Source organism: Nematocida ausubeli (genome assembly GCF_000738915.1).
Source record: "Nematocida ausubeli strain ERTm6 chromosome Unknown supercont2.4, whole genome shotgun sequence".
Taxonomy (NCBI): Eukaryota; Fungi; Microsporidia; genus Nematocida; species Nematocida ausubeli.
Window position 1 is genome coordinate 727,127 of NW_026515637.1, and position 26,527 is coordinate 753,653.

Here is a 26,527-nt window from a genome sequence, read left to right on the forward strand (position 1 = left end):
ATAAGTCTTGTCATATGTGGAACAAGTCTTGTTATGACTAACACAGAGCACACCCCTCAGATACCCCACTACATCAACATACATGTACCCGGTTAGCTCAGTCGGTAGAGCATCAGACTCTTAATCTGAGGGCCGCGGGTTCGAGTCCCGTACTGGGTGTTTTTTTATTTATCCATATATAGACATATAAACAAACCAATTATAAATTAGTCACAATTACAACAGGACTATACAGTGGGATATACACAAGGGGTATATACGCCATAGACTAATTACAACGGGAATTTAGTCTATATTACAACAGGAATATACCAAATTATACTAAATGTACCAAATTATACCAAATACACTAAATGCAACAGAGTATGACTAAGTGTAACAGTATAGACTAATTCTAACAGGGTATGACTAATTACAACATAAATATAAGTTAGTCACAAATACAACACACTCCCACTAATTAGTCCCAAACACAGTTAGTCCCAAATACAACATAAATAGACTAATTCTAACAGGGTATGACTAATTAGTAATAAACACAACAATACAATACTCCCCCCTTACACCATATACAAGTATACAAATATATATAAAATATTTTATTCCCATATGGATCCATCTAATTACACAGAACTAGAACAAACTGACCTAATAGACCTAGATATATTCCTATACAAAGACATAATCTCAAAGTATTCATATAATTACACTGCACCTTCAAATATATCCACATATAAATGGAAAATAATCACAGATATATTCAGTAAGACATATATATCCATAAATCACTTAAATACACTGCATAATATACGGCTAGATATAATTAATACAATTATATGGCAGGGTTATATGCAATATAGTGATAAATATATTATACCCTTACTAAATATATCTGAATATACAGTTAGTCAGGTATTATATACGGTAGAGTATATATATAGACTAATTCAGTCAGGATATATTTCTTTGTTGGAAAATATATTTATATGGCGGGATATTATCACGGAGAGTGAAATTAATTTAAAGAATTATTTCTTTGTGGAAGAATACTTCAGGAATGGTATGAATTTGCAGAAATATTTTGTACAGAGTGAGATTTATTCTGGATTATGTGAGTTTATTGCAGGAATTAGTCAGGAAAACCTGAAAAAACCCACATTACAAGAACTTTACAATAAAAAGACAGGGGCAGGTGAGAGATATGTGGAATACGGAATAAATTTATTGATGAATAAGAGGACATCCCTTAAGGAGATTGATGCAATAGCCCCATGGGGCAGCAAGATGCAGACCTGGGTCTACTCATTCCTAGGTAGGGACCTTGAAAGTGATAAATCACGAGTACCTGGAGATAATTTGACCCCAGAGGCACTCCAGAATATTTCCATTTTGGCTGCAATAAAAGACCACTGGGAAGATATCCTTATGATAGAAAGTGAATTCCTAAGGTGCTTCTCAAATGAGCACATAAACATACTTTGCCCAATGGCAGCCCCTTTAATAACGCCATCCTTCAAAAGTTTCCGAATCCTGCAAGAATTAGTCAGGAAAGCAGGCACAACAGCCGCATTCATGGATACAGACGGATTATACAGTCTATTCAGGCAGTCAGATATATCCCCAGATATAAAAGTGATTTTAGCCAGAAGATATATAAGGATTTTGCACATGATAAAAACAGTTTATAACGACAAACAAAATATCCTAATAAAAACACTCTTGGAAGACCTGCAAGACAAAGAAAAAACCGTTAATCTATGGAAATACAGGCCAATAGTCATAAATAGCCTAGGGATCATGCAGATTTTCAAAAGAATCAGGAATATATGCATAAATAGATATATTCCTAGATTTAAAAAACTGATAAAAAAAATTTGCAAAAAGATAAAAATTATGTTAATTAAATTCGGTATTTTTGTGCACCTGATGTGGATTGCGATTCAGTTGAACTTAACTGCCAGAAGGGTAGAGAAGAGTGTAAAGGGAATTAATGCCTGGTTCTGGAATACTTCCATAATAAAGCATATTTCCAGTTGGAGAATATTTTCATACAAGACGTACAGAGGGTACGGTACAGAGAATTATAACGAAGTCCCAGAGCCCGTCATGAAGACACTCAGGCACATGTCAAAGGAAATTAAGACAGTCATGGAGAAGTGCATGCTTCCTGCACTAGGTGTCATACAGGCAACAGGTACTCTATTGTATGTGAGCATACTAGGGTAAATATAACCCGGAATATATAATTAAATGCCGTTAAATCAGGTTATTTATTGTTTTTGTTGTTAATTGATAGTTTTTATTGTTAATTAGTAGTTTTATTGTTAATTAGTGGTTTTTTATACAGTTATATCAAGGTAATGACAGTTATTTTCTGCTTAGTATATAATTAACCGTCAATAACCCATTAATAACCCAATAAAAACCATTAATAACTGTTTAAAACCATTAATAACAACAAAAAACAACAATAACCTGATTTAACCTATAAATAACAATAATTAACCGTTTTAAATAATAATTAACAACAAAAAAACAACAATAACCGTTTTTACCAACAATTAACCGTTTTTAACCTATAAATAATCTATAATTAACCGTTTTAAATAATAATTAACAACAAAAAAACAATAATTAACCGTTTTTACTAACAATTAACCGTTTTTACTAACAATTAACAATAATTAACAACAATTAACCTGCTTCTACTACCAATACCCTACCAATATCCCACCAATTCCCTATAACCCCCTATATATCTCACTATATTTTATTTACCTGGTAACAATATATTCCCATGCACCAGATATAAATAACATATTTATTCAATTTTCTTTTCTATTTTTAAATGAAAAGAGAGAGGGAAGAGGAGAGTGATGATGAAATAATTGAAAGAAGAAGGAAAGTCCATAAGAAAGATAAAGATATCAAAGATGAAATAGAAGACTTATTTGAAGAAATCTCATCAGACCAAACAGCAGAAAATATACCACAAGCAAATGAATGGAGAGTAACAGGAAGTGCTACAGCAGGTGCCCTACAAGAAATATTCGGAGATGGAACAGATTACTTATACGCAATGGAATACTACACTAAGAAGAATGAACAAGAAGAAAAAAGACATAAGGAATTTAAACAACCAAAACCAGAAGTATTCAGTAAGATAGACAGAGAAGAAATAATCAGCAGAGTAACAGAATCACTTATGGAGACAAATACTTCATTCCCAAAGCATAATATTGAAGCAGTAGTAGGGAATATAGTAGATAATATAAGCTTAGTAGACACAGTATCTGAGTCATTCCATTGCTTAGACAGCAGAAATAACCACATCACTCTCCTGGAGGCAAGAAGACTTGTCGCCCTCTACAGGGAAAAGGATAAAATACTAGCACACCTGCCTAAAGTACTTGATAAGAATATAAAGACAGTCATATCCTGTGCACATATGCTTAAGACACCAGAAGAATACACTAGATTAGTCAGGTACGTATACAGATTGCAGTCAAATGAGTGCACAGATGCAGACAGAGAGATAGCAGCAAATGTAACCCAGAAGATAACAAATATATCAATGTATTATACAGAATATGCAGCTGTAAATAGTGATGACCAACAGATAAGAAGTGACCCAGAAGATAAAGGAACTAGTCATACTGCATCACAGAAGGAAACAAAACTGAAAATATCCAGGGAAAGAGGACTACTACATAACCCATGGATATACAGGGCAGCAGTAGAAATAGGCATGGAAATATCTACAGTGGAAATACAAGGCATAGAAAATATAAAGATACTAGCCAGTGCAATCTCACAGGAAGATATGTTCCTACTGAATAAACTCACTAAGAGAGGAATATCTTACAGAATAATCCTGAATAAAGAAGAGACAGTCAGAAGAATATCACAGAAATTAGACGGATCTGCACCGATGGAAGAAATAGTAGAAGGACTCTCTTACTTCATTGATAAGTCAGCTGATGACATATCAGCAGGAATTGAAAAAGAACTCATCTCCTTTGCAGAAGAATACGTTAAGATAGAACTATTCAAGACACTCATAAATATACTCAGTATAAAACCTGGTAAAGAAGATATCTTAAGCATATGGATAGACAAGGGAAAGACAAGATACACTAAAGTCAATAGTAAAGGCACACTAATATCCTCTGGGATAGTCACACCCAGGGAAGACATAAATATATCAGAACATAAGGGCATAGTAGCACTCACAGGATGCGGGTACAGACTAAAACCATATACAAAAGGAAAGTACACAGTATATATACAGGAAGAAGTACTGAGTTTAGTAGGTGGTAGTAAGGATATGTCTGTTGTAATGTGCAATCTCATCAGAAATCCACTTAGTGCCCTGGAGAGTCTCCTGTCCTCTGATGCACCAGTCCCTAGGCTTGTCCTCCTGCAGAGTATGCTACCCCAGGATGTACCCATCACTGTCCTGCAGTACGCAGTAGCATACAAGAAGGCAGAGACACAGATGCACCAGTCAGCAGAGTACAGTCACCTGAAGAAAGACGTAATGGAATTCCTTAAGGGAGGGGGTGACCCAGAGGCAGTAATTGTAGACAGATATGCTGAGTGCGATGTACTCAGAAGGGCAGTGAAGGAGACAGCTGTCTCAGGGGCTGGATGGAAGTGTCCAGAGACAAAACCCGTCTTGGAGAATATTCTGCTCAGGGATGTATACACGCACTGTGTGAATAAGATGGAAAATATACACGTACCAGTTGGCCTACCAGATATGAGCCCAGATGAAGCATTCCTGGCCTTCAATAGAATATCAGAGGAAGACCTGCTGTACCTGCAGACTAAATGGACACTTTCTTGCGGAGTAGTCATATCTATGCCTGGCATGGAGACAGAGGGAATTATCACGGGCCTAAGACAGGAGACACACTTGCGCCTGGACAGTGGCGTATCTGCTGTTCTCTCTGGGAAAGTGCGCCCGGGTGTAGTAGATGGCCAGAGACTAAGTGTAACAGTACTGGGCCTGGATATGCTGCAGTACAGGGCAATTGTCCAGGAGAAGCAGGAGAAGGTGGGTCTTAGGGCACATTCCAACTGGCGGGTCAAGAATGTCACAGCAAAGGCAGCTGGGCGTATGCTCCGGGAGAGACCATTTGGGTCTTATATCTTGCGCCCATCTGCCACTCACTTGGACTCATTGATACTCACAGTGCGCATCACGGAAGTACCTGAGAAATTCTTACTATCACATATTCGTGTCAGGGAGGTACCCAGTGGGTACGAAGTCGCAGGGAAAGTGTTTGGTGACTTGGATGGTCTAGTGGAGACGTATATCCCGAATTATTTGAGGACATTCAAGAGGGTCATGCACCACAGGAAATTTACAACAGAGCCTGTTGATGCGATTAAGACCCGGCTGTTGCATGCAAAGGCAGAAGATGCCCTGGATAAGTACGCCCTGTCCATCTCAAAGACAGCACCCGGATGCGTGTCCTTCGTATACGTCCGGAATAAAAGTGAACCCACAGAAGTACTTCTGCACGTAGTCGAGCAGGGCCTGTACTTTGACAGAAAGGTCTATGCCAAACCAGAAGACTTCATCAATATGATCAAGAAATCACAGGCGAAATAGCAGTGAAGGGTAGTTAAGGGAAGTGAAGGAAGTTAAGAATAAAGTGTCATTTATATTTGGGTGTATTTGAAGTATATTTAGTTTTGAAGTATATTTATATTTGAAGTATATTTATTAACGGATATTTGATTATTAACAGGTTTTTATTAATGGGTATTTATTAACGAACATTTTTATTCAATCAGTATATTTAACAAGTATATTTAACGAATATTCTTATCTATAAACCACTTATTAACCACTTATATCCAACAGACAACATATATATTTAATATATTCTTATTCTCTAATATCCTCGTTATATCTAACAATAATCTGATACCCACATGATATCTAACAATAATCCGATATAACCCGAATTATTTCTATCCTTTTGTTACTAAGACATTTCCCTCTGTGCGTGCGTGAGAAGAAGGCGGCTGTGCAGTTGCCAAATGGGATAAATTTTCTTTTCTTTCAAAAAATTATGAGTGCACATGGGAGTGAACAAGCAGGCCTGCCGTATACACCACAAAGCACACAGTACAATCTATTCACTGAAAGATTCCTTAGTGAGAAGGGACTTAATAGGCACCACATAGAATCATTTAACCATTTTGTAGAACGAGAAATAAAAACCGTTCTGCGCACAAATAATTTCATAGATTCAGATGTAGACTCTGCATTTTACATGAAATACACAGATATCAGGGTAGAGCCACCTTCAGTAGAAGAGAACATGGTAAAAAGATACATTACCCCAGAGGAATGCAGGATCAGAAATATGACATATTCCGGGGACATAGTAGTAGACGTAGAATACACCAGAGGGAAAGACATAATTTCATCAAGAAATGTGGTTGTAGGGAAAATGCCAATTATGCTGGGTAGTAGATTATCCTTGCAGCAGAAAGATTTCATGGAGAGTAACATAGGAGTAATAAGCAGTAATATAAGACAAATTAATAACCCGAAGTACACAAGACCAAAGAATGAATGTCCATACGATATTGGTGGGTACTTTATATGCAAGGGCGTAGAGAGAGTGCTTTTAATGCAGGAGCAATTAGCAAAGAACAGAATCTTAATTGAAAATGACTTCAGAGGGGATCTGTGCGCTGTAGTCACAAGTTCTTCATTGGAGAGAAAAAGTAAGACAAAAGTAGTCATGAAGAAGAAGCTATTATATCTAGCACATAACTCACTGACTGAAGATGTACCCTTGAATATAGTCATGAAGGGCATGGGTATCACAACAGACCTAGAGATAGATATTCTTATTGGCCAGCCTACCCCAAGCATAGTACACATAAGGACAGAACTAGAAGCACTTGCATGGATTGGCAGCAGAATAAAGACAAGGGCAGGTGGAATTGAAGAAGCACGCTTATTCCTTTGTGATATAATCCTGGCACACATCCCAGGGATAGGCACAGATATGAGAAGAAAAGCAGAATATTTGTCAGTTATGGCAAGAATGCTCATAGACACAGCAGATGGAAATGTAGATTCATTACAGAATGATAAGGACTTTGTAGGAAATAAAAGGATAGAACTCACAGGGCAAATGCTTTCCTTGCTCTTTGAAGATCTTCTGAAGAGGCTTAACACAGAAATTAAAAAAGCACTTGACAGAGTACTCTGCAAAAGAGCCAGAGCACAGGAGATGGATGCCCTGCACTTCCTGGTGATGAATAGGGGTCTAATTACAACAGGCTTATTAAGGGCTATTTCCACTGGATCATGGTCTCTTAAGAGATTTCGCATGGAAAGGGCAGGAATCACACAGGTTCTCACTAGACTCAGTAGACTCTCAGCAATTGGAATGTGCTCCAGAGTCTCCTCTCAGTTTGAGAAAACAAGAAAGGTCTCTGGGCCACGTGCCCTGCACTGCTCGCAGTGGGGTGTCTTCTGTCCTGCTGATACACCAGAGGGAGAAGCCTGTGGTCTTGTAAAGAGTCTTGCCATGCTCACTGAAATAACCCCAAATGAAGACGAAAGTGGAGTTATTTCTGCCCTGTCCTTCTTGGGGGTTGAAGATATCTCGGCTATCTCACCTGGTGACTTAGAGGGTGCAAGCAAGTGCTGGGTAAACGGAGTCATAATCGGAACATGCAGTGACCCAGAGAGAATGGCACGAGAACTCAGAAATGTCAGAAGAAGTGGCAGAATACCCAGCACAGTAGGAGTGTGGGTGAATAAAGACCTTTATATCTCAACGGAAACAGGCAGACTCACTCGTCCCCTAATTATCGTAGAGAACAGCCTCCCTAGGCTCACAAGAAATCACATACGCCTGCTAAGGGAAGGGTACAAGACAGTGAATGACCTGTTGAATGAAGGACTAATTGAATATATAGACCAGAATGAAGCAAAGAACTCGCTGATTGCCGTATGGAGCACAGAGATAACAGATAAAACCACACACTTGGAGATAGATCCAGCTGCCATCCTGGGGTACGTTGCAGGCGTAATACCGTATCCACATCATAATCAGTCACCAAGAAATACGTATCAGTGCGCCATGGGGAAGCAAGGTGTAGGGGTCACAGGCGTAGACCAAAGAAGAAGAATGGACGGAGCAAACTTCTTCATGGTCAACCCGCAGAGACCACTTGCTGCCACACGAGGCATGGAAATCATCAAGTACAACGACCTGCCGGCAGGACAGAACCTGACAATTGCTGTGATGAGTATGTCAGGGTACGACATTGAAGACGCACTGGTCCTGAATAAGGCATCGATTGACAGGGGAATTGGAAGGGCCCTTTTATTTAAGACGCACGCCCTCTCTTTGCGCACGTACCCAGGGGGATCTGCTGACACAATCGTAGGGGAGGGAATTCCACCCCCTGGGATGAAGGTCCAGGAAGGGACTACGTTCATTGACAGAAGGACACCCATGGGTAGCAAGGCAGGCGCAGTGTACAGGGGCCTGGATGGTGCATCCGTTGATAAAACGGCAATTATGCGGACAGGAGATGACTTAATTACAATTAAAACTGTCTTGAAGGAGCACAGAATTCCCAGGATTGGGGACAAGTTCAGCAGTAGGCACGGACAGAAGGGAGTAGTTGGTCTAATCCTACCACAGGAAGATATGCCCTTTAATGAGCTAGGGATGTCCCCTGACTTAGTCATGAATCCTCACGGATTTCCATCCAGAATGACAGTCGGTAAAATCCTGGAGCTAGTCACTGGGAAGTGCATCTCAAATGGATCAAAGAAATTAACGCAATATGCAGCCACGGCCTTTGGGGGAGTTACAGCGCAGTCAATTGCTGATGAACTTGTCTCCTTAGGGTACAGTGAGACAGGGAAGGAGACCTTGGTCTGCGGTACATCTGGGGAGCAGATTCCCGTGCGAATATTTTTCGGCCCTGTCTTCTACCAGAGACTGAAGCACATGGTGACAGACAAGATGCACGCCAGGGCACGAGGACCCAGGGCAGTTCTGACTAGGCAGCCAACAGAAGGAAGGTGCAGGGATGGTGGATTTAGGCTTGGGGAAATGGAGAGGGACTGTCTTATTGGGTACGGGGCCTCTGAGATTCTTATTGAAAGACTTGTCATCTCCTCAGATAAATTTATGGCGCATGTGTGCAGTGAGTGTAAATTAATTATCAGCCCGAATGGGTGCCCTGGCTGTAGTGCTGCAGTAGTGCAGAAGATACAGATGCCATACGCGTGCAAGCTGCTTTTCCAAGAACTAATCGCAATGAAAATAGCACCCAGAATTATCTTGAAGGAATAACCTGATAACCTTAATAACGTGCCCAAAGGGGAGTGACAAGCTAGTCTGGAGATAGTAGTATTTTATACTCTAATGGGGGTAGTTGTCAAGGAAGGTTTATTATCGTAATTCTACGATTGGTGACTGTGACCTGTTGCATACTTGATGGATGTATTTCTTCTTTCTGACATGTTCCGCCTTTTCTTGTATTGTACTGTTCTTACTATCTTCCTATTATATAGTCAGTCTCTGATATACGAGGAATCTTCTAGAAGTTGCATTTCTCATTGATGTACTTTGGTCAGAGGGTTTAATGAAAGTGGAGTTTTTACCGCACTTAATAAATATAGATGCACTATCTTTATATTTTACGTTAATATTTTATCTTATCTTGTGCTTTGTATCTGGCTACTAAATATATTCTGGTCAAACTACTCTTTTCTGCTGCATGCAAGAAAATCCTGCATGTACTTGGAGTATTACAGGGTATATGCGGAATTACTGCAGGTGAAATGATCTGAGTATCTGGGAAAGTGGAAGATTCTGGGGGTACTTCTGTCTTTGTGCTGGAATTTGTGCAGAATTTCAATAATTCCTGGGACTGATATAGATTATTCCGACTATATAAACATATGAAAGATAGGAAAATTCATGAACAGAGACGAGAAAAACAAGCAACTCAAGCAAGAATTATACATTGACACAAGTAAAATCGGAGAGGCATACAAGAAAATAATGCAGACGATGCCCCTTGAACCCTGCCAATACAGAAACAAAGTCTTATACGACCTAAAGAATTTTCCGAAGAAGATGTCTTTTTTTGAAAGAACCATGTCCAGAGTCTGCAAATGGTTTGAGCCACAGGGAAGAATTTGAAGGAATCACTGCACAGGCATACAGCACACAAAATATCTACCCACACACCACAGTGCAAAGTGCCCCTACAGTAAATAAATACTTACTTTCCTTAGCTTTATTTATTCAGATCTTTATAAAACTTGCAAAGAAATATGGTCACAGGGTAAATAAAATTGATTAGATTAGGATATATCTGGGATATAGGAAGATTTCGGGTTATCTGGCTATATATCCCCTTGCATGCAATAATCCCTGCTTATTATTCTATTTCCATTTTATGTTTAATTTAAGCCTCTTTTCACTCTATCTTTAGAAAGCTCTTTTTTCTGTCTCTTGCAACTAGCTTCTTAAGAAGAATATGTATATGAAGCAAAGAATGAAGATCGCAGTGAGTGCTTTGAACAGTCTGTAGTCTGTGATGTATCTGTTGGATATTTGGTCTATAACCCTATCTGATACCCCTAAGTACTGCAGACCTTCCTCTAACTTCTGTCTGCTGCCTTTTAGTATGCCCCTTTGCTTCTCTATTGAGCTAAGAGAGTGCGAGGCTATTTTTATGTACTTATTGAGTTTGTCTGTGTTTCTGGTGAGATGGCAGTCTGTTTCAGGTAGCCTGTGCTTCTCTCTTGTGCTATCTGAGCTGTACGCCATTTTTAGTATGTTTATGCGCCTGCTTAGTGCCTGCACTCTTGCCCCTAGCTGGGAAAGTATGCGCACCCCGTCTGCAGACCTTTGAATTACATCTTTCTGCGCCTCCATCTCTTGCTTAAGGTCTGAAAGAAGGTCCTCAAGTGTTTCAATGCGGGTGCTGTGGGAAAGAGCGCTTTCAATGTTGTTTGCTTTTTCTGTAATTCTTTTCACTGCTTGCTCCCACTCCATATCCAAATAAAATTATTCTGTATACAGTGTATTCTTTTGTTTTGGATTTTCCTTCAGAGGCTGCCTTGCCTTTTTATTTGCAGGCTTTGCATCTTCTTCCTTTAGGGCAGCCAGGCCCTGCTCTATCTTCTGTAAAATCTGTAGGAGAAGTACTTTTTGTTCCTCCAGGATTCTTTCTGAGTCTGACTGCATTCTGTACCGTAAGTACTGGTGCTTTAAGGACTCTCTAAGAAGGGTGTTTTGCTTCTCTTTTAGGCCTTTTATCTCTTCCTTTAGTTCTGTGTTTTTTGTAGCCAAGTCATATCCCTGGGGAATGTCTTCTTCCATTTGCTTCTTTCTTTTGAACTTCATTTCTACTGAATGCAACTTTCTATTTATACGTGCCTATATATTAAGGTAAATTTCTGTATAAAATTGCATGGTTAGACTACAGTGCACCAGATAATAAAACTTGGATAAATGGACTTCTACAATATTAAGTCTTACTTCATGCACTGTCTATTTACTTTTATATTGTTTATTTCACTGCTATCTGGTAATTTAGGCTATTCTGTTGGATATTTCTATATAACTTGAAGCTAAGTACTTTTGTACTGCAACTTGCAGTCTTTTTCTCTAGTGAGCTATTTTAGTGTTATTATATACCACTTTTGTTAATACTTTCTCATAATTATATAGCTTAAATTAACTAGTTTATTCATCTTTGGGTTATTTTGCCACAGTACTGCAATTAACTGATGTCTTAATTATGTGATTTCGGGTTATTCGGGTTAAATTAAAGTATATTTATTGAGTGCTTATGCTTCACTGATACTAATATCTTGATGTTCCTCTGAAGGACTTATATTCTTGTTACATATAAAGAATAATAGCTTAGTAATAGTCTGCAAGAATATGCTAATTGCAGTAAAATCTCACACTATTATTATAGGGTCACAAGAGAATATGAATAATATTTCTGGAAGATTCTTCGTATATCAGAAGCCTACCATACTAAATTGTATGTAAACCTTAATGGAAGCAGTATATCACCAACAGTAATAAACATATTCAACAAAAAGACAAAAAAATCACAGTCTCCAAGAACATTTGACTAAGTGATAGCAATAAACCTCTCTTGACAATTCGGGTTATATTGGGTTTTAGACTACTATCTCTTGGCTGAAATATTACACTTTTTTCAGCACTTCACTAAGTATATAGTATTGTTTTATTTTTACTTGGATATTCCTATGAATGCAAAAATATTTTAGTACTTTTGCGTATATTTATGTCTTATTTCGTGCGATCTGAACCCTTTCGAAAATTAATTTATTCTGTGCATGCTGAAGAGTTTGAAAATTTAGAGATCAAAAGAAGCTTCTATAAATAGAGAAGTTAAACCAAAAGAAGCAAGAGAATATCATATGAAGGAATGTGCGTATTATTCGGGTTATATCGGGTTATATTTTAGTGTGATAGAAAGGAGGGTAGACTCGATTAAAGCATGTACTTATGGAAGTGTTAAATGTGTATTCGAGTTATATTCAAATGTCGGGTTAAATTGAAGAGAATATTCGGGTTATATCGAGTTATATCTTGATTTGGTCATTTATTCAGGGGCTGTTAGTCTCTTTATGAAGTGAAATAGGGGTATGCAAGAAGGGGATATTTTTATACAAAAATACACTGTAGCCGGATGACCAGAGAAAAGAGACAAAAAAGAGAAAACTAGTGTACTAGCCAGTTTCTCTATAAAAATGAGTTTATTTCAACTATAAGAGTGATATAGAAGTATCCTTGCATTATATCTAGTTATATTGAAGATTTGGTGTCTTCTTGGCACAGAGTATTTCATGTGGGAGTAACTAGAGTCAAAGACTTTGCAAACACTCAGACAGTATGAAATAAAAAGAGTTAAAAGGAATTTGAATAACCAGAGTCCATAAAACACAGTTGCACACTAATGTATGGAGTGGTTTAAGCTATGCAGTGTAAATAATGGATTGTTGCGCACTCAAGAAAGTCCCAATAATCTGTGCGAAAAGACAGAAAGAGACTGCATAAATAGAAAGGAAAGTACTGGAAGCAAAGTGATATAAACTAGGCTTTATTCTTTATGAGCTAGTGCTGCTGTATTATATGGCTAGTTTTTTGTTGAAGTTCGAAATAAGATCAGAGTATACCTGTAGGGGGGATGGGATTGCCTCTGGGGTCTCCCAGCTCTCTGGTGAGTAGAAGGTGTTGCACTTCTGTAATGCAGCTACAGTGGCCTTTGCAAAGTTCTCACTTGCGGATGTACGTCCGGATGAAGCAGTAAAGACATCCTTGATTCCTGCCATCTGGAAAATCTTCTTTGGAAGAGTGGCTGCAATGATTCCTGTTCCCTTTGGTGCTGGGATAAGAGTGATGTTCACACTACCGCACTTTCCAGATCCTCTTACCTTCACAGTGTGAGGTGCTCCAATCTTTCTGTCCCACCATCCAAAGTCAATTGGCTGCATGTTGCACTTTGCATCTTCAGTTGCCTTGTTTATGGCATCTCTTGCTTCCTTTGCAGACTTTACTCCAAGTCCGATGCTTCCTTCACCGTCACCAACAATGACAACAGCCTTGATTCTAGTTCTCTGTCCAGCCTTTGTCTGTTTCTGGATGGATTTGATGCAGAGCACCTCGTCCTTCAGTTTGGATCCAACTAGGAAGTCCACAATTTCTGCCTCCTGGATCTTTAAACTGTTGGTGTAGATGTCGTTTAGTGACATCTTTCCCATCTGGACAAGCTTTCCTATATTTGTCTTTGGAATCCATTTCTTTTCTTCTCTTGGCTTTCTCATTGATGGCTTCTGTCCTTTCTCCTGTCTGTCGGTTTTCTGTGTCCCATTTTGCTGTGCTTCTGGTTTTAACTCTCCTGCCATGCTGGGGTCTAAAAATAAAAATAATTCTATAGTTTTGCTAAAAATAGAAACCACCAAGTACAGCCAGAAATGCAGCACATAGCTGCAGTGTGCTAGCATATTCGTGTATTTAGCACGCAACAGTACGTATGCCTTTGTATTTACATTCTTTTGCACGACTCTTAAGACTGAATATAAATCAAATTAGAAATTCACTTAGAAAATAATTTCGGGTTAAATTATGGTTAAATCCTTATGAATTTGCCATTATAACAGTTGTAGTGTATGTATGCAGGAAGAAGTAGGTGCCATATTGCAGTGTATGCAATTGCAGCTTAAATTGAAGCTGTAAAATATTTGCACTAATAAGAAAGAGAGCAAAAGAAAATTTAAGCAGTGTATTTTATGCTAATTCGGGTGTATAAGAGACAAAACATGTAATTCAAGTGAAATATAGCTAGTTCTGGGTATTTGGGTTATATCATCAGAGAATGGTGCAAATTCAGTGCGTCCAAGAGAAGTACATGGGTATCATGAACGAGTGATATTTTCAGTAGTAGACTAGTGTTAGTGCTTATTCATTACGTAATTATAAGAATGTAAACACTTTACATTTATACTAGCAGAGCATAGTCCGAATACTTTCTGTGTAAAGTGTGGTTAGTGAGTGGTTTACGTGTGTAGCTGCAGTAAAATAAAATTCGCACTTTTCTGCTCTGGATAGAAGAGTTTTAGTGCAGACAAGTATGAAATAATCGGAAGAAGCATAAAAAGGCAGAATGTTCTAAAACAATAAAAAAGTTAAGAACAAGAAGCACTTATTAAAATGGCACCAGGAACTGCACATCTTCACAATAAAATTGTGGTAAAAATCCCACTTTCATTAATTCTGTGACATTCCTCGTATATCAGAGACTGACTATAAAATAGTAAGAACAATACAATACAAGAAAAGGCGGAAGATGTCAGAAGGAAGAAATACATCCATCAAGTACACAAAAGGTCAAAGTCACCAACCGAAAAAATATGATAATAAAACTCCCTGGACAACTACACTCTCTATTCTAGACTATTATTTATATTCTCACACAGAAATTTTCTGTTCCTTTTAGCATACAAATAATCTAAATTTTATCACATACCTATAGATACTCTTTTACAGCTAGAATAATACAATCCTGCTGTCTAAAGATGCAATCAGAATATCTAAAGATACAAATTGGATATAACCTGATATAACCCGAATAAAAGTTATTTATTTTATTCACATTAATAAATATGCAACTGTGAGCAATTTAACCTTTTTCTTTATAACTGCCAAGGGTATAAATTGAGAAAAAATTAATTTACCCATGGATTTAATTGATAATAATGAAAATAATATGATAGCAGCACAGTCTAATATCCCTCGAATGACAGTAACAATAGAATTTCCGCGGGAACTAACCCAAGAGCAGAGAGATCTCAAAAATGATCTTCTAACGATCTTTGCAAGTGCAAATGACTTGCAGAGAAAGATTTCGGATGCAACCGACAAAATGCTTATGAACACAGAAGTCTGGAAGGAGCTGATCACTATGAATTTCTCAGAAGAAGCAAGAAAAAGAAAAGTAGCACACTTCTTGGCTACAAACTGGATAAAGGAGCAAAATGATGACCTTATTCATATTGTGGGTATGCTAAAGAGCAAAAACTGCCAGTTGAACAATATAAAGATGGAAGACAAGTCTAAGGAAGAAAGATTAGACCTCTTCCTGAAAGAAGTTGGCAGAACTATAGCACACTGGATAAAAATAGAATTTGCAATAGATCTAATAGTTGACAGAGACTATAAAGACGCGCAAACCAAAGGTAATTCATTACGGATGACAACCCAGGAGAGAAACTATACAAAGGCTCTGCACCAAGCATATAGAATGATAATCAATGAAAGCAATATGATAAAAGACAAAAATTCAAACATGCACCACTATATGAAAAGCGTTGTGGAGAAATACTATCATCGGATATGTAATGTGATTAGACTGGACGAGAAAGATATAAAAGTACAGCCAGTTGATAAAATATTCATGCACAACCCAGATGCAGTTAATATTGAGGATATACTGCGAAGTATAGAGAGTAAGTTTGCAATGGAGATGGAAAAAGCCCAGCATAATACACGTGCTCTAGTTATCGCATTAATAAGTGATTTGAAGACTATTTTGCAAAATTGGGATGACATTGTGAAGGCGGAGGAGACGGTAAGAAAACTTTTCTACAGTGAAAAACTAGAGAACTTAGTATACAATTTGAATGGAAGGGATGAGAATACTTTGAAAGAATTCAACAAGAAGCTAGACAAGTATATAAGCCAACACATAAAACGAAAAGAAGCTGATGTGTTAAAAGCACATGCGAAGATACATGGGATACAAAGTAAAACAGAGTATCTTCTTAAGATATACCACAACTTGATAAATCTTATCAAAAATAACGGTGATATTATCAAGAAGGCAAAACAGATAGAGTTTTCTACAAATATTATTCAGTGTCTGGGCGGAGGCGAACTGTATAAGATTTATTCTTATCAAGCAGAAAGCCGTGTGCAGCCATTCAGTAGAGAGCAGAAGAGTATAGTAAATAACTACGGTATTGGGTCAAAGAGAAAGATTTTTTCATCTTTAGGCAGGCTGATTTCATTATTTTGGTCAAGACGCATGCACCATGTGGTCTATGAAAGCACAATACTCCAGGAAAACACACAACAGTTTGGCAATGGATCTGTGTTGAGTAAAACCATGAATGTATTAAAAGACACGGCAAACGGAATATGCAGCGCATTTGATGATATTGAGGAAGTATGTGTGAAGGCAGCTACTGAGACAATGAGTGCAGTAGGTCTCTCACGTATGGAAAATTCCTATGAATATATTGAGAACAAGCCTATGCAAGAGCCAATTGTTGAAGAAAACTCGCAGCCACTAAGGCATACTCATGTGGATGCTTCAAATGGTGCACCTGCATGGATAAGAACAGAGCCCTCAACAAAACCTCTTATAATAGCCCATACTGTGCCGTTTTTGATAGTTACTGCTATTCTACTAAGACTATCAATATACTCTACGACTATGGGATTTGGGCTGGTTATAAAATATCTTAAAAATACAGCAGCATTCAATTTATTTAAAGTTAATGCGGGTTTAATCGGATTAATTGGGATTTTTTTAGTCAAAAATACTACTAATATTTTATTAACAACTGCTAAGGATATATGGAATAGAAAAGCCAAAGGCAGTGCTATCTGCGCTGCAGTGATTGTATTATACACTACTGTGGTGGTTGGGTCTGGCTTATTAGGTCCCCTTACATTAAATGTGCAAGAGTTAGAGGTAAGCTTATACTGGATAGTAATATTTGCTCTTACAACTTGGGCATTTGTTAAATATGATAGGGACCTTAGAGAAGAAATAGAGGAAGAGGAGTATAGTTCGGAAAACTTCAAAAAGGTTGATAGAAGCACCTTCATAGTATGTTTCTGTTGTTTCTCAACTACTTTAATCACTTTACTTTTCTACGTAATGCATGAAACAATCAAATATGTTGCGCCTGTTAAAGTCAATACGTTATAATACAAATAAAGAAGTTTCATTATATGTTTATTGCAGAAATATAATTGCATCCAACTAACTGAATTTACACATGCATTTTGAAGTGCTTTCGGGTTAAATAGATCTAGAAAATACATAGCCAAAGTATATTATGTCTGTTTATCTAAGTAGACTTATTTAGAAGCTAATATGCGAGGTTAATTAAATAGCCTCTTCAAAAAGATTCTTCCTATGCCTCAAATTCTAGTCTATTATGAAAAATAGACGAAAAGTAAAGTATATATTAAGCGACCTTAAAAATGCTGTGTGCTATGGAGTTTTTTATTCTATCCCCTATATATCTATGTGCGCCAGGATAGAAAGTCTTTTCAATAAAATTACACCATGTGCAACTGCTGCAAAAATTAGCATAAATACAAAATAGTTTTATATAGCATATGACTGTGCCCAAAAAGACTGCGCTGAGGTCTCTTCATAATATAGTAGAAGAGCTGTCTGGCATTTTGCACAAAATATCTGAGCAGCAGGAGGTGGACGGAGAAATATCTCGATTTGTGCAGTCTGTGGAGGACTTAAAGGGATACTTTGAAGAGATTGACTGCAAAGAGTGTCCTCCTGGACAGGACCTAGGGATTGGATCCCGTTCAATTCTTTCGCATCTAGAAGACAACTAAGCCCCAAATATCCTATAGAATTCGGGCGTATTCAGAGTATGTGCCCATTAATGGTAAAGAGAACAGAGTACTGAACACATTTTAGATTCTTTAAATCAGGCAGCATTGGAGTATGCTTATTTCTATTGACAAAGAAACTCGCTGTCCTGCAGAAGAGTAGAACTCGCACTAGTATTCCAAAATAAATATGAAAAGCAAAACTGTCTGGAATATTTGTGTTTTCCCGTAGCGGGATGGGGTATAGAATAGCATCTGCTGCTCTTAAGTAGAGCCTTAATTCACTGTCTTTATAGTTTATAAAGGCTTTTGTTTCTTTGTTAACTTGTGCTAAGCATTTGACAATTTAATAAACCAAAGGCACCTTCTATATGACAACTAAGCTGCAATGTAATTATAAATAGAAAAATTATTCACAGTAAGTGGACAAATCTACTGTAAATATACTTGATATCTTAAAGATGTTGGTGTTAAATTTTAATATTTATTTGAAAGCCTAGCCCCTTTAAATAGCCAGGCCTTTAGTTTAACTTTAATGTTCTATTTAAAAAACACACCAATTAATTTATGACAGGTTATGCCAACAAACATTACTATTTTGTTGTTATTGCTGCCAAGTAACACATATTTTGTCCAATGCCACACAGAGTATACAACAGGTATAAACAACTTGCAGAGAAGAAAGGGCTCTATTGCGCATAGTGTGTGGCTATTTTTCTGCGCTTTCTTATATTAATACATATAACCCAAATATAATCCGAATCTTTTCTGCATGCAGGATAGTAGAGGAAGAGAATAATTGGTCCATGCGCATGGAGAAATAAATCATTTATTAGATAGGAGCTGGGGGTAATTTCCATGAAAAAGTTTAAAATACCCCCTCTTCTCAGATAATTATTGGTAGATCATCTTTTTATTGCAGAAAAAGCAGAGATAAAAGATTTATTGGTTTGGGGCATAAAAGATTTTATTTGACATCAAAAGCCAAAAATTATCTATATAATGGAGAAGAATTCAAGAAGTAAATGAACAAGAAAAGAATAATTGTGCTATCAATAATAGTAAGCTCTCTCTTGTGTGCTCTAGTTGTTGGGATTATTTTTACAATTAAAAAAAGGCAGAGCTTAAAAGCTTCTACAGAAAAACCATCCAGTATTCTAGCCAAAGCAATTAAAGAAACCAAAAACCTGCAAGAACCAGAAAAGCTTAAGAAAGGGACAGAACAAGAAAAACTTTCAGAGGCTGCATGCAAGAAAATATTCTCTTTAAGTCTGGATCCAGAGAACAGCCTGTATGAGTTCACGTATCCGAGCTGCCAATCATTGCAGTACATAAACAAAAATCTATCTTCTAAAAGCAATTCTCCACCGGAAACAGAAATTAAAACCCCCAAGGTAGCAGAGGGAATTAAGAGTAGAATAGATTTGCTAAACAAAGCAGCTAAAAACAGCAGTGTCTCTGAAGAAAAAAACACTGAAAGTGATTTAACTAAAAGAAGAAACAAAGATATAGTTATTGGCAGGAAGGAGACAATGCTCTACTTAGTCAGAATTAATCAGCTCTACAAGAACTTGGATTTGGTTGACAGGCCTGCGCAGAGTGAGACAGAACTAGAAAAAGCACTGACTTATTTTAGCACTAAGAAAAACTATGCTGACATAAACATAAGCAAAAAAAGCAAGTCCTTCCTCAGATTTATTGCAAACACAATGCTTTTTTTGACTCGGATTCAAGCGCCCTTGGGAAACTGCATTGTTTCTGAAATTGATATGACAAACAAAGTGGTGTCTGTAGTGATAGATGTTGAAAGCATTAAGAAGATGGTAAAAGACAAGAAAAGCTTAATGGATATAGAGCGAACTGTGAGATCAACTCTAGAAAAGAATTTGAAAAGCAAAGACAAGGCTGGAGAAAAGAACGCAATAGTAGATGCATACAAAAAAAGCCTTGAGGAGACTGTTAATGAGCTAATCCGCATATTTGATGAAATGCTTTTATTAATTGATACTGAGCACACTGTTACCACCCCAATAGAAAAAGCACCCAACTCTGAAAAGTCTCCTGCCACTGCATCTCAAGAAATTGCGAATTTTTCTACTAATGGACCGCTAGTGCTTAAGCCTGTGAAAACCAGCAGCAAAAAAAATGTTGTAGACCTATGCGATGAAACTAAAACAGAGCTAAAGAACACCCCCGTTGCAACTATTGAGAGATGGTTTGTTGAGTACGATTTAGCAAAAGATGATAAAAAAGAAAAGAGAAAAGTTATCATGAAGATGCTATTTCAGAAAATGCCGCTTGACTCAAGCACCCTTGCCATTGAAGGAGCAACAAAGAAAAATGAAGCTGTGTCTGCCCAGGCATTAGAAAAGAAGGTCTCTGAAGAAGAGGAGAAAAACTGCATTTACTTTATTGACATAGACAAGATTGGCGATCTGTCAATCTGTATACTAAAGGCAATGGAAGAAAACTTCATTAAAATAAGAGATAATGAAAAAGGATCTCTAGACAGAAAAGTATACACGTTTTTCAGATCAGTTCGGTATGCTATGACCCGCAGCACATTCACCAGCATTAACCAGCAAAATGTTTTATCTATAAACAGATCAAAAGCAGAGATCCAATACTTTGTAGGATATTTATTTATACTCAACCAGAACAATCCAAGCATTTTTACAGAGACGCTTACTAACTTCATCGTAGTTAACAAGTTCATTGAGAAAAAACAATATAGGAAAGAGGAGGATTCATCATCAGGGGATAAAGGCAAACTGAGCTGGTATTTGACAGGCAAATCGAGCAGCACATCTAATACTATCTCTGTTGCATCCTATGACACTTTAGCCAGTCATAATATTAAAGAAGCATATGAAAAGCATATGGAAGAGACAGCATAAAGCTTGACCTGTGCGATAAAAGGCTCTATCTTTGATAATAAATAAAACATCTATGGTTATTTTTCTTTGCAAAGAAAGCTAGCTAAACTACTTGAGTTTGGGCAGTGCTTTCCTTGCAGTATATGCAGACTATTCAATTTTATAGTTCATCTGTCATACTGAAGCGTGTGCGCACGCAATTATGCGTTTCTTGCGCACTGCAGCTGCATGGCTAAATGGTACTGTGTCTGTGTGTGGATGTGTGTAGGTATTTGTGTGGAAAATAAGGAGTTTTGTTCTGTATTTTTCTTCAATTTGGGCAGTCTGTTTCTTTTGTGTTTAAACTATACAAAAAATAAAAATTGTTATGGGCGCAGGCGAACAAAGACTTGCTGTTTTTCCAACACGGATGTCACTGGGACAGCTCCAAGGACGTGTACAGGGGGCTGAGAAGGGGAAGAGCCTTATTAAGCGAAGAGGAGACGCGCTGCAGATGAAGCACCGAGAGGTGGCTGCAAAGCTCCTGCAGAAGAAATGCGAGCTGGAGAAAGAAATAGAAAATGCATACTTTTTCCTCTCGCGCACCGAGTTCTATGGCGGGGACATGCGGCTGGCACAGCAGCAGGCTAAGTCAGCACCTCTTTCTGTTCAGATCGATCTAGAGGGCCTGGCTGGGCTTATTATTCCCACTTACAGAATACCAGAGACAATAATGCCAATGGTATTTATGGGAACCTCTGGAAAGCTTATCAGCGACACACGCGCGCAATTCATCCGGTGTTTGTCCTTGATGGTGGAGATGGCCAGTCTGCAGGTGTCGTTTGATATGATAGACCAAATGGTGCAGGCCACAAACAGAAGGGTCAATGCACTGGAGCATGTGCTTATCCCAAAGCTGGAAAACACAATTTTGTACATTCAGTCTGAGCTGGATGAGCAGGACAGAGAAGAGTTTTTCCGGCTAAAAAAAGTACAAACAAAAAGGCACGACGCATAAAGAACTCGGGGCTATCGGCGAGTTTGTGTGCAGCATGCAGCAAGTCTGTTTATCCCGGCTGAAAATAACATATCTGGTTTGTTGCTGTTCTTTAGTGTAATGCATGCAGACCGAGGCATACGGTAGATCACTTTCAATTAGTTGCATAGGGATATTGAATAAATTATTCTAGGAGCTTGTTTGGCCTGCTTTGTTTGTGATCTGTCTGCACTGTGCGTGTGCATGGTATTAATACAATATCAAGAGTTTGTTTTCTCCAAATTATTTTTATAATGCCAGAGCCCAAGAAAGGAACCGATCACATGCTGCAGTATACGCTGAGCAACCTCAACAACTGCATAGACGATGATTCTAGCAGCGGCAATATCGAATGCATCGGGGTGCAAGACTCCATGCAGGCAAGCACTGTTTTAGAAGAGAGCACTGTGCAACAAACGCACGATTTGACAACCGAAAACACATTTGAAAATGAAAGTGCTAGAAACGCACGGGAAATCTACCAAATGCAAGCAAAAGACCGCTCTGAAAGAAATGACATGGGCGGTAGCAATACTCTATCGCCTGAGAAGGTGAACAGTGCAGGGATATGTGACTGGAGAGAGTATGCGGATGAGCATGCCGAAAGAAAAATAACAGAACTCAGCCATGCCGTGTGTGAGGCCATGGATAAAAGCATGCTTGTGGTATACAAGCTTCTTGAGCAGAGAAAGCAGCTAATAGAAGCTGTAATGAAAAAAGCGCGCGCGCCTAAACCACAGATAGAGACAGGCAGTGCCGTACATGAAAGTGACAGATTCATGGGTTCTGCGGCAGCAGACACTAGCATTATACTAAGCATGCCTTTTACTGCAGACAAGCATGTTTATTCGCAGTCTATGATGCCAAATCCACCATATAAAGAAACACCCCACAGAGACATCTATTCTGACAGCAGATTCACAAACCCAATTGAAATGGATAGTAGCATGGCAGATATAGAAAGAGATGTGCAGAGTGTTTTGCGAATAAAAGAGGCCCCGCAGGAAAACATATATACTGCTGCATCCAGCATACACGGCATGTCCAGAATTCCGATGGAAAGCCTGCAGAAAAGCACGCTGCATGGTGAGATAAAGAGCGCCTCTGACCAAGCAGCATCAAGCAAAGAAGAGTACGTGCAGAATGTGGAAGAGTTTGGAAGTCGTGATATTACATTCCAGCAGATGCAGGCATATGCGTGTCTTAGAAAGGTGTTCAATCTCTATGACTTTAGGCACAACCAGCTGCAGATTATCAGCTCAGTGCTTGAAGGGAGAGACGTGTTTGTACTGATGCCCACGGGGGGAGGAAAGTCTTTAACGTTCCAGCTTCCTGCAATTATTTCGCCGGGTGTAACTGTTGTTGTGAGCCCTCTGCTTGCTCTCATTCAGGACCAGATAAAAAACCTTCTTGTCCGAGGCATTCCTGCAGTGGCCATCAATTCTTCGCTTACTAAAGGCGAAAGGGAAACGGCATATAACATGATTATGCTTACCGGGCTAGAGAAGGATAAGCACCTTCCTGCAAAAGACCGCATGCCTGTTACCCGAATTGTATATGCAACTCCAGAGCTTCTTGTGGAAAGCAGAACTTTTAATCGCACGCTGGAGACTCTGATGCGCACAAATCGCCTAACAAGATTTGTGGTTGACGAGGCACACTGTGTTTCGCAGTGGGGACATGACTTTCGGCCAGACTACACACAGCTCTTTCTTCTTAAAGAACGGTATCCTTCCGTGCCGATCACTGCACTGACTGCAACAGCAACCGCCGCAGTAAAAAAAGACGTGACAGATGCGCTGCGCCTAAAAAACTGCAAGATATTTTCGCAGAGCTTCAACCGCCCAAATCTGAAATATCTGGTGGTTCCAAAAAACAAAAATGTAATATCAGACATGGTGAGCTTTATAGAGACGTACTTCCCTGCTGACTCTGGAATTATATACTGTCTCTCTAAGCGAGACTGCGAGTGGCTTGCTGAGGTTCTTCACAAGGAGCACAACATCCCTGCAGGATATTACCACGCAGGCCTGTCCACAAAGGAAAGAACAGAGAGAGCGCGCAGCTGGGACTCCTCAAAAATTCGGGTTATTGTGGCTACCATTGCATTTGGAATGGGTATAGATAAGAAGGATGTTCGCTATGTGATACACTACTCGCTGCCCAAGTCGCTGGAGGGATACTATCAAGAGACTGGGCGCGCGGGAAGAGACCAAATGAACTCTGTCTGTATTCTTTACTATACATACAGCGATAAAAAGAAAATTGAGTTCATGATCGACAAAAACGAAGGGTCTTCCGCAGAGGCAAAATCTCGCCAGAGAAGACATTTGCAGGAGGTTATATCGTACTGTGAGAATAAGGCGGAGTGCCGGCGGTACCTGCTTCTTCACTACTTTGGGGAGACATTCAACAAGTTCTGCACTAATGGGTGCGATAACTGCGAGAGATCAGGATCTGTGCAGCAAATAAACTGCCTAGACGAGGCCCATCAAATAATAAAGATTGTGCAAAAAGAAAAGCTCATTACAGAGGGGCAGCTTGTGACAGAGATGCGCCTGTGCTCAAAGAAAACAAAGGATATGCTTTCAAGAATAGTTAGATGGCTAGTTGGAAAAGGGCACCTGGAAACAAAGCTTGTCATGGGCGCACGCGGGTTTTCCTGGAGCTATCTAAAGCCAGGGCAGGGCATTCCTAAAGAGGTGCTCATCAGTATGCACACTGAGGAAAGCAAGCCCCGAGCCCGGCCCAAGATGATTAAAAATACCGCAAGCTCTTCAAAGTACTACGAGACTTTTGATGGTATGCATGATCTTGATATATAGAGATGGATATTTTCTTCGTCCGCATTTTCCTTTTCTAGATAAAAAAGCTTAAAAATCTTAGATAAATCGTAGATAAGTGTATGGCTATTTCTTTGCTGATTTTATTCTTTGGATTTGTATATTACTTTCTATACGTATAGATAGTAAGCGTGAATATTTAACTATAGCCGAGACAATACGAATAAAGTACTCCCTAGTATTGTAAAAGATCTTCGGGTTATATATATTAAAAACGTCTGTTGAATTAGAATAAAAATATAGCTCTAAACCAGCCTGATCTATCTTACTCATATAGCCTTACTAAGATTTCTGTATATAGAGAAAAAAGGCCTTCTTTTCTAATCTGTAATAAATAAAACCATGCAGAAGGGTTTATGCAGAAATATTGTACCTCCTTCTGAATTACAACAATCCCAATATTCCAAAACAAAAAAGAGCTAACATATATGCCCGCTGTATAAATTCAAAGCATGCCCTCATCAAATCACTAAATCGATCTTTTACTCAAACCACACCCCTCCCTACCCTTTCTATTGCTCATTAGTGCAAATCCGCGATTTGTTTCTTCCTGTGCGAACAAAAATATTTTGTACAGATTTTGCCTCCGTATGCCTTTGTTTGCTCCTTGATGAGAAGTAGAGCCACTGTACAGAAAAACAGGAGAAGTAAAAAATTTTAAGTTATGGTTTACAATGCAGAGCAGGGAAAGCTGCCCGAATACACGCGCGCTTTTGCGCGAAAAGCAAAGTCACTCCTTTATAAATGTCCTGTTGTTTTCTTTGGCGCAGTTCTTTATCTTATGTATGTGATGACAGTTGGTGAGAAGATGTTCTCGTGCACTGGGTCCTTCCCGGGCGCTGAGGTGCACACTGCCAGCGCTATTTTATTTGTGGCAGCTTCCTGCGTTTCCCAAGTTTTATTCTTTGCTCTCTCTTCATACACGTCGGGGGTTATATCCTCGCCGATCTCTGAGTCGTTCAGGTACGTGCAGAGCATGCACGAGTCTCTTGCCGCTGGTCTGCCGGTAGAAAGGGTCTTCACAAACCTTTTTGTGTGTCTTGCTCTCTCTGCGCTTCTTACAAGCGCTGGGTTCTTTCTGATGTACATTCTTCGCGCTGAGCGCATGATCAACAGGATACCCTCTGGGCTGTCCATGGCGCTCTTCATTTCCATAGGGTTTCTGTGTGTGTCGTATGCAAACGAGCGGGTGTGTGCTGTCTCCAGCGCAGCAGGAGTGTACTGGCAGGCTGTTTTGGCGTTCAATGCAGTTGGCGTTGCTGTCACTCTCCTGTGCAAGGTGTGCAAGAAAAGGTGCCCTGCTGTGGCACGGTACAGTGTGCTTTGGGCTGGTGTTTTGCTCACCGCTGTGTTCTATGTATGGGCACTCATAAAGGGGGAGACAACAGCCTCTCTCCTTAAAAAGGGATGGCTGGCAAGTGACCCGCGCAAGGAGGTGGTTCTGGCTGTGCCGCGCATGGCTCTCCCCCACATAGACCTTCGCGCAGTGCTTTGGGAGATTCCGTCAATTGGGAAGATTGCTGCAATGAACCTCATGCAGTTTCCAATAAACTTTCCCCCAGCAAAGGCGCAGACCGGCAAAAGTGCGCG

At 39.0% G+C, this 26,527-nt stretch overlaps 13 protein-coding genes and 1 non-coding gene across 14 annotated transcripts; 11 read left to right on the plus strand and 3 right to left on the minus strand.

Annotated features, from left to right (window-relative positions):
• The first annotated feature begins 86 nt into the window (after positions 1-86).
• NESG_01946 lies at positions 87-159 on the plus strand. The gene has a single exon. It is a non-coding gene; the product is annotated as a tRNA-Lys (tRNA).
• A 450-nt stretch (positions 160-609) lies between these two features.
• Positions 610-2,226, plus strand: NESG_01947 (uncharacterized protein; the record flags this gene model as incomplete). The annotated part of the gene is made up of 1 exon (XM_053049562.1): positions 610-2,226. The coding sequence occupies one exon, from the start codon at positions 610-612 to the stop codon at positions 2,224-2,226; it is 1,617 nt and encodes a 538-aa protein (XP_052904512.1).
• A 622-nt stretch (positions 2,227-2,848) lies between these two features.
• Positions 2,849-5,620, plus strand: NESG_01948 (uncharacterized protein; the record flags this gene model as incomplete). The annotated part of the gene is made up of 1 exon (XM_053049563.1): positions 2,849-5,620. One exon carries the CDS (start codon positions 2,849-2,851, stop codon positions 5,618-5,620), a length of 2,772 nt encoding a protein of 923 aa, XP_052904513.1.
• A 466-nt stretch (positions 5,621-6,086) lies between these two features.
• On the plus strand, positions 6,087-9,353 carry NESG_01949 (uncharacterized protein; the record flags this gene model as incomplete). The annotated part of the gene is made up of 1 exon (XM_053049564.1): positions 6,087-9,353. One exon carries the CDS (start codon positions 6,087-6,089, stop codon positions 9,351-9,353), a length of 3,267 nt encoding a protein of 1,088 aa, XP_052904514.1.
• A 630-nt stretch (positions 9,354-9,983) lies between these two features.
• NESG_01950 (uncharacterized protein) lies at positions 9,984-10,208 on the plus strand (the record flags this gene model as incomplete). Its single annotated transcript, XM_053049565.1, has 1 exon — positions 9,984-10,208. One exon carries the CDS (start codon positions 9,984-9,986, stop codon positions 10,206-10,208), a length of 225 nt encoding a protein of 74 aa, XP_052904515.1.
• Positions 10,209-10,529: 321 nt separating this feature from the next.
• On the minus strand, positions 10,530-11,069 carry NESG_01951 (uncharacterized protein; the record flags this gene model as incomplete). The annotated part of the gene is made up of 1 exon (XM_053049566.1): positions 10,530-11,069. One exon carries the CDS (start codon positions 11,067-11,069, stop codon positions 10,530-10,532), a length of 540 nt encoding a protein of 179 aa, XP_052904516.1.
• A 12-nt stretch (positions 11,070-11,081) lies between these two features.
• On the minus strand, positions 11,082-11,420 carry NESG_01952 (uncharacterized protein; the record flags this gene model as incomplete). The annotated part of the gene is made up of 1 exon (XM_053049567.1): positions 11,082-11,420. One exon carries the CDS (start codon positions 11,418-11,420, stop codon positions 11,082-11,084), a length of 339 nt encoding a protein of 112 aa, XP_052904517.1.
• Positions 11,421-13,186: 1,766 nt separating this feature from the next.
• NESG_01953 (30S ribosomal protein S5) lies at positions 13,187-13,963 on the minus strand (the record flags this gene model as incomplete). The annotated part of the gene is made up of 1 exon (XM_053049568.1): positions 13,187-13,963. The coding sequence occupies one exon, from the start codon at positions 13,961-13,963 to the stop codon at positions 13,187-13,189; it is 777 nt and encodes a 258-aa protein (XP_052904518.1).
• Positions 13,964-15,294: 1,331 nt separating this feature from the next.
• On the plus strand, positions 15,295-17,553 carry NESG_01954 (uncharacterized protein; the record flags this gene model as incomplete). The annotated part of the gene is made up of 1 exon (XM_053049569.1): positions 15,295-17,553. One exon carries the CDS (start codon positions 15,295-15,297, stop codon positions 17,551-17,553), a length of 2,259 nt encoding a protein of 752 aa, XP_052904519.1.
• Positions 17,554-17,969: 416 nt separating this feature from the next.
• On the plus strand, positions 17,970-18,206 carry NESG_01955 (uncharacterized protein; the record flags this gene model as incomplete). Its single annotated transcript, XM_053049570.1, has 1 exon — positions 17,970-18,206. The coding sequence occupies one exon, from the start codon at positions 17,970-17,972 to the stop codon at positions 18,204-18,206; it is 237 nt and encodes a 78-aa protein (XP_052904520.1).
• Positions 18,207-19,228: 1,022 nt separating this feature from the next.
• NESG_01956 (uncharacterized protein) lies at positions 19,229-21,100 on the plus strand (the record flags this gene model as incomplete). Its single annotated transcript, XM_053049571.1, has 1 exon — positions 19,229-21,100. The coding sequence occupies one exon, from the start codon at positions 19,229-19,231 to the stop codon at positions 21,098-21,100; it is 1,872 nt and encodes a 623-aa protein (XP_052904521.1).
• A 346-nt stretch (positions 21,101-21,446) lies between these two features.
• Positions 21,447-22,076, plus strand: NESG_01957 (V-type ATPase, D subunit; the record flags this gene model as incomplete). The annotated part of the gene is made up of 1 exon (XM_053049572.1): positions 21,447-22,076. The coding sequence occupies one exon, from the start codon at positions 21,447-21,449 to the stop codon at positions 22,074-22,076; it is 630 nt and encodes a 209-aa protein (XP_052904522.1).
• A 272-nt stretch (positions 22,077-22,348) lies between these two features.
• Positions 22,349-24,919, plus strand: NESG_01958 (uncharacterized protein; the record flags this gene model as incomplete). Its single annotated transcript, XM_053049573.1, has 1 exon — positions 22,349-24,919. One exon carries the CDS (start codon positions 22,349-22,351, stop codon positions 24,917-24,919), a length of 2,571 nt encoding a protein of 856 aa, XP_052904523.1.
• A 682-nt stretch (positions 24,920-25,601) lies between these two features.
• NESG_01959 (uncharacterized protein) lies at positions 25,602-26,525 on the plus strand (the record flags this gene model as incomplete). The annotated part of the gene is made up of 1 exon (XM_053049574.1): positions 25,602-26,525. A coding segment is annotated over one exon (924 nt), but the record flags the coding sequence as incomplete, so codon positions are not given.
• Between the last annotated feature and the right edge of the window lie 2 nt (positions 26,526-26,527).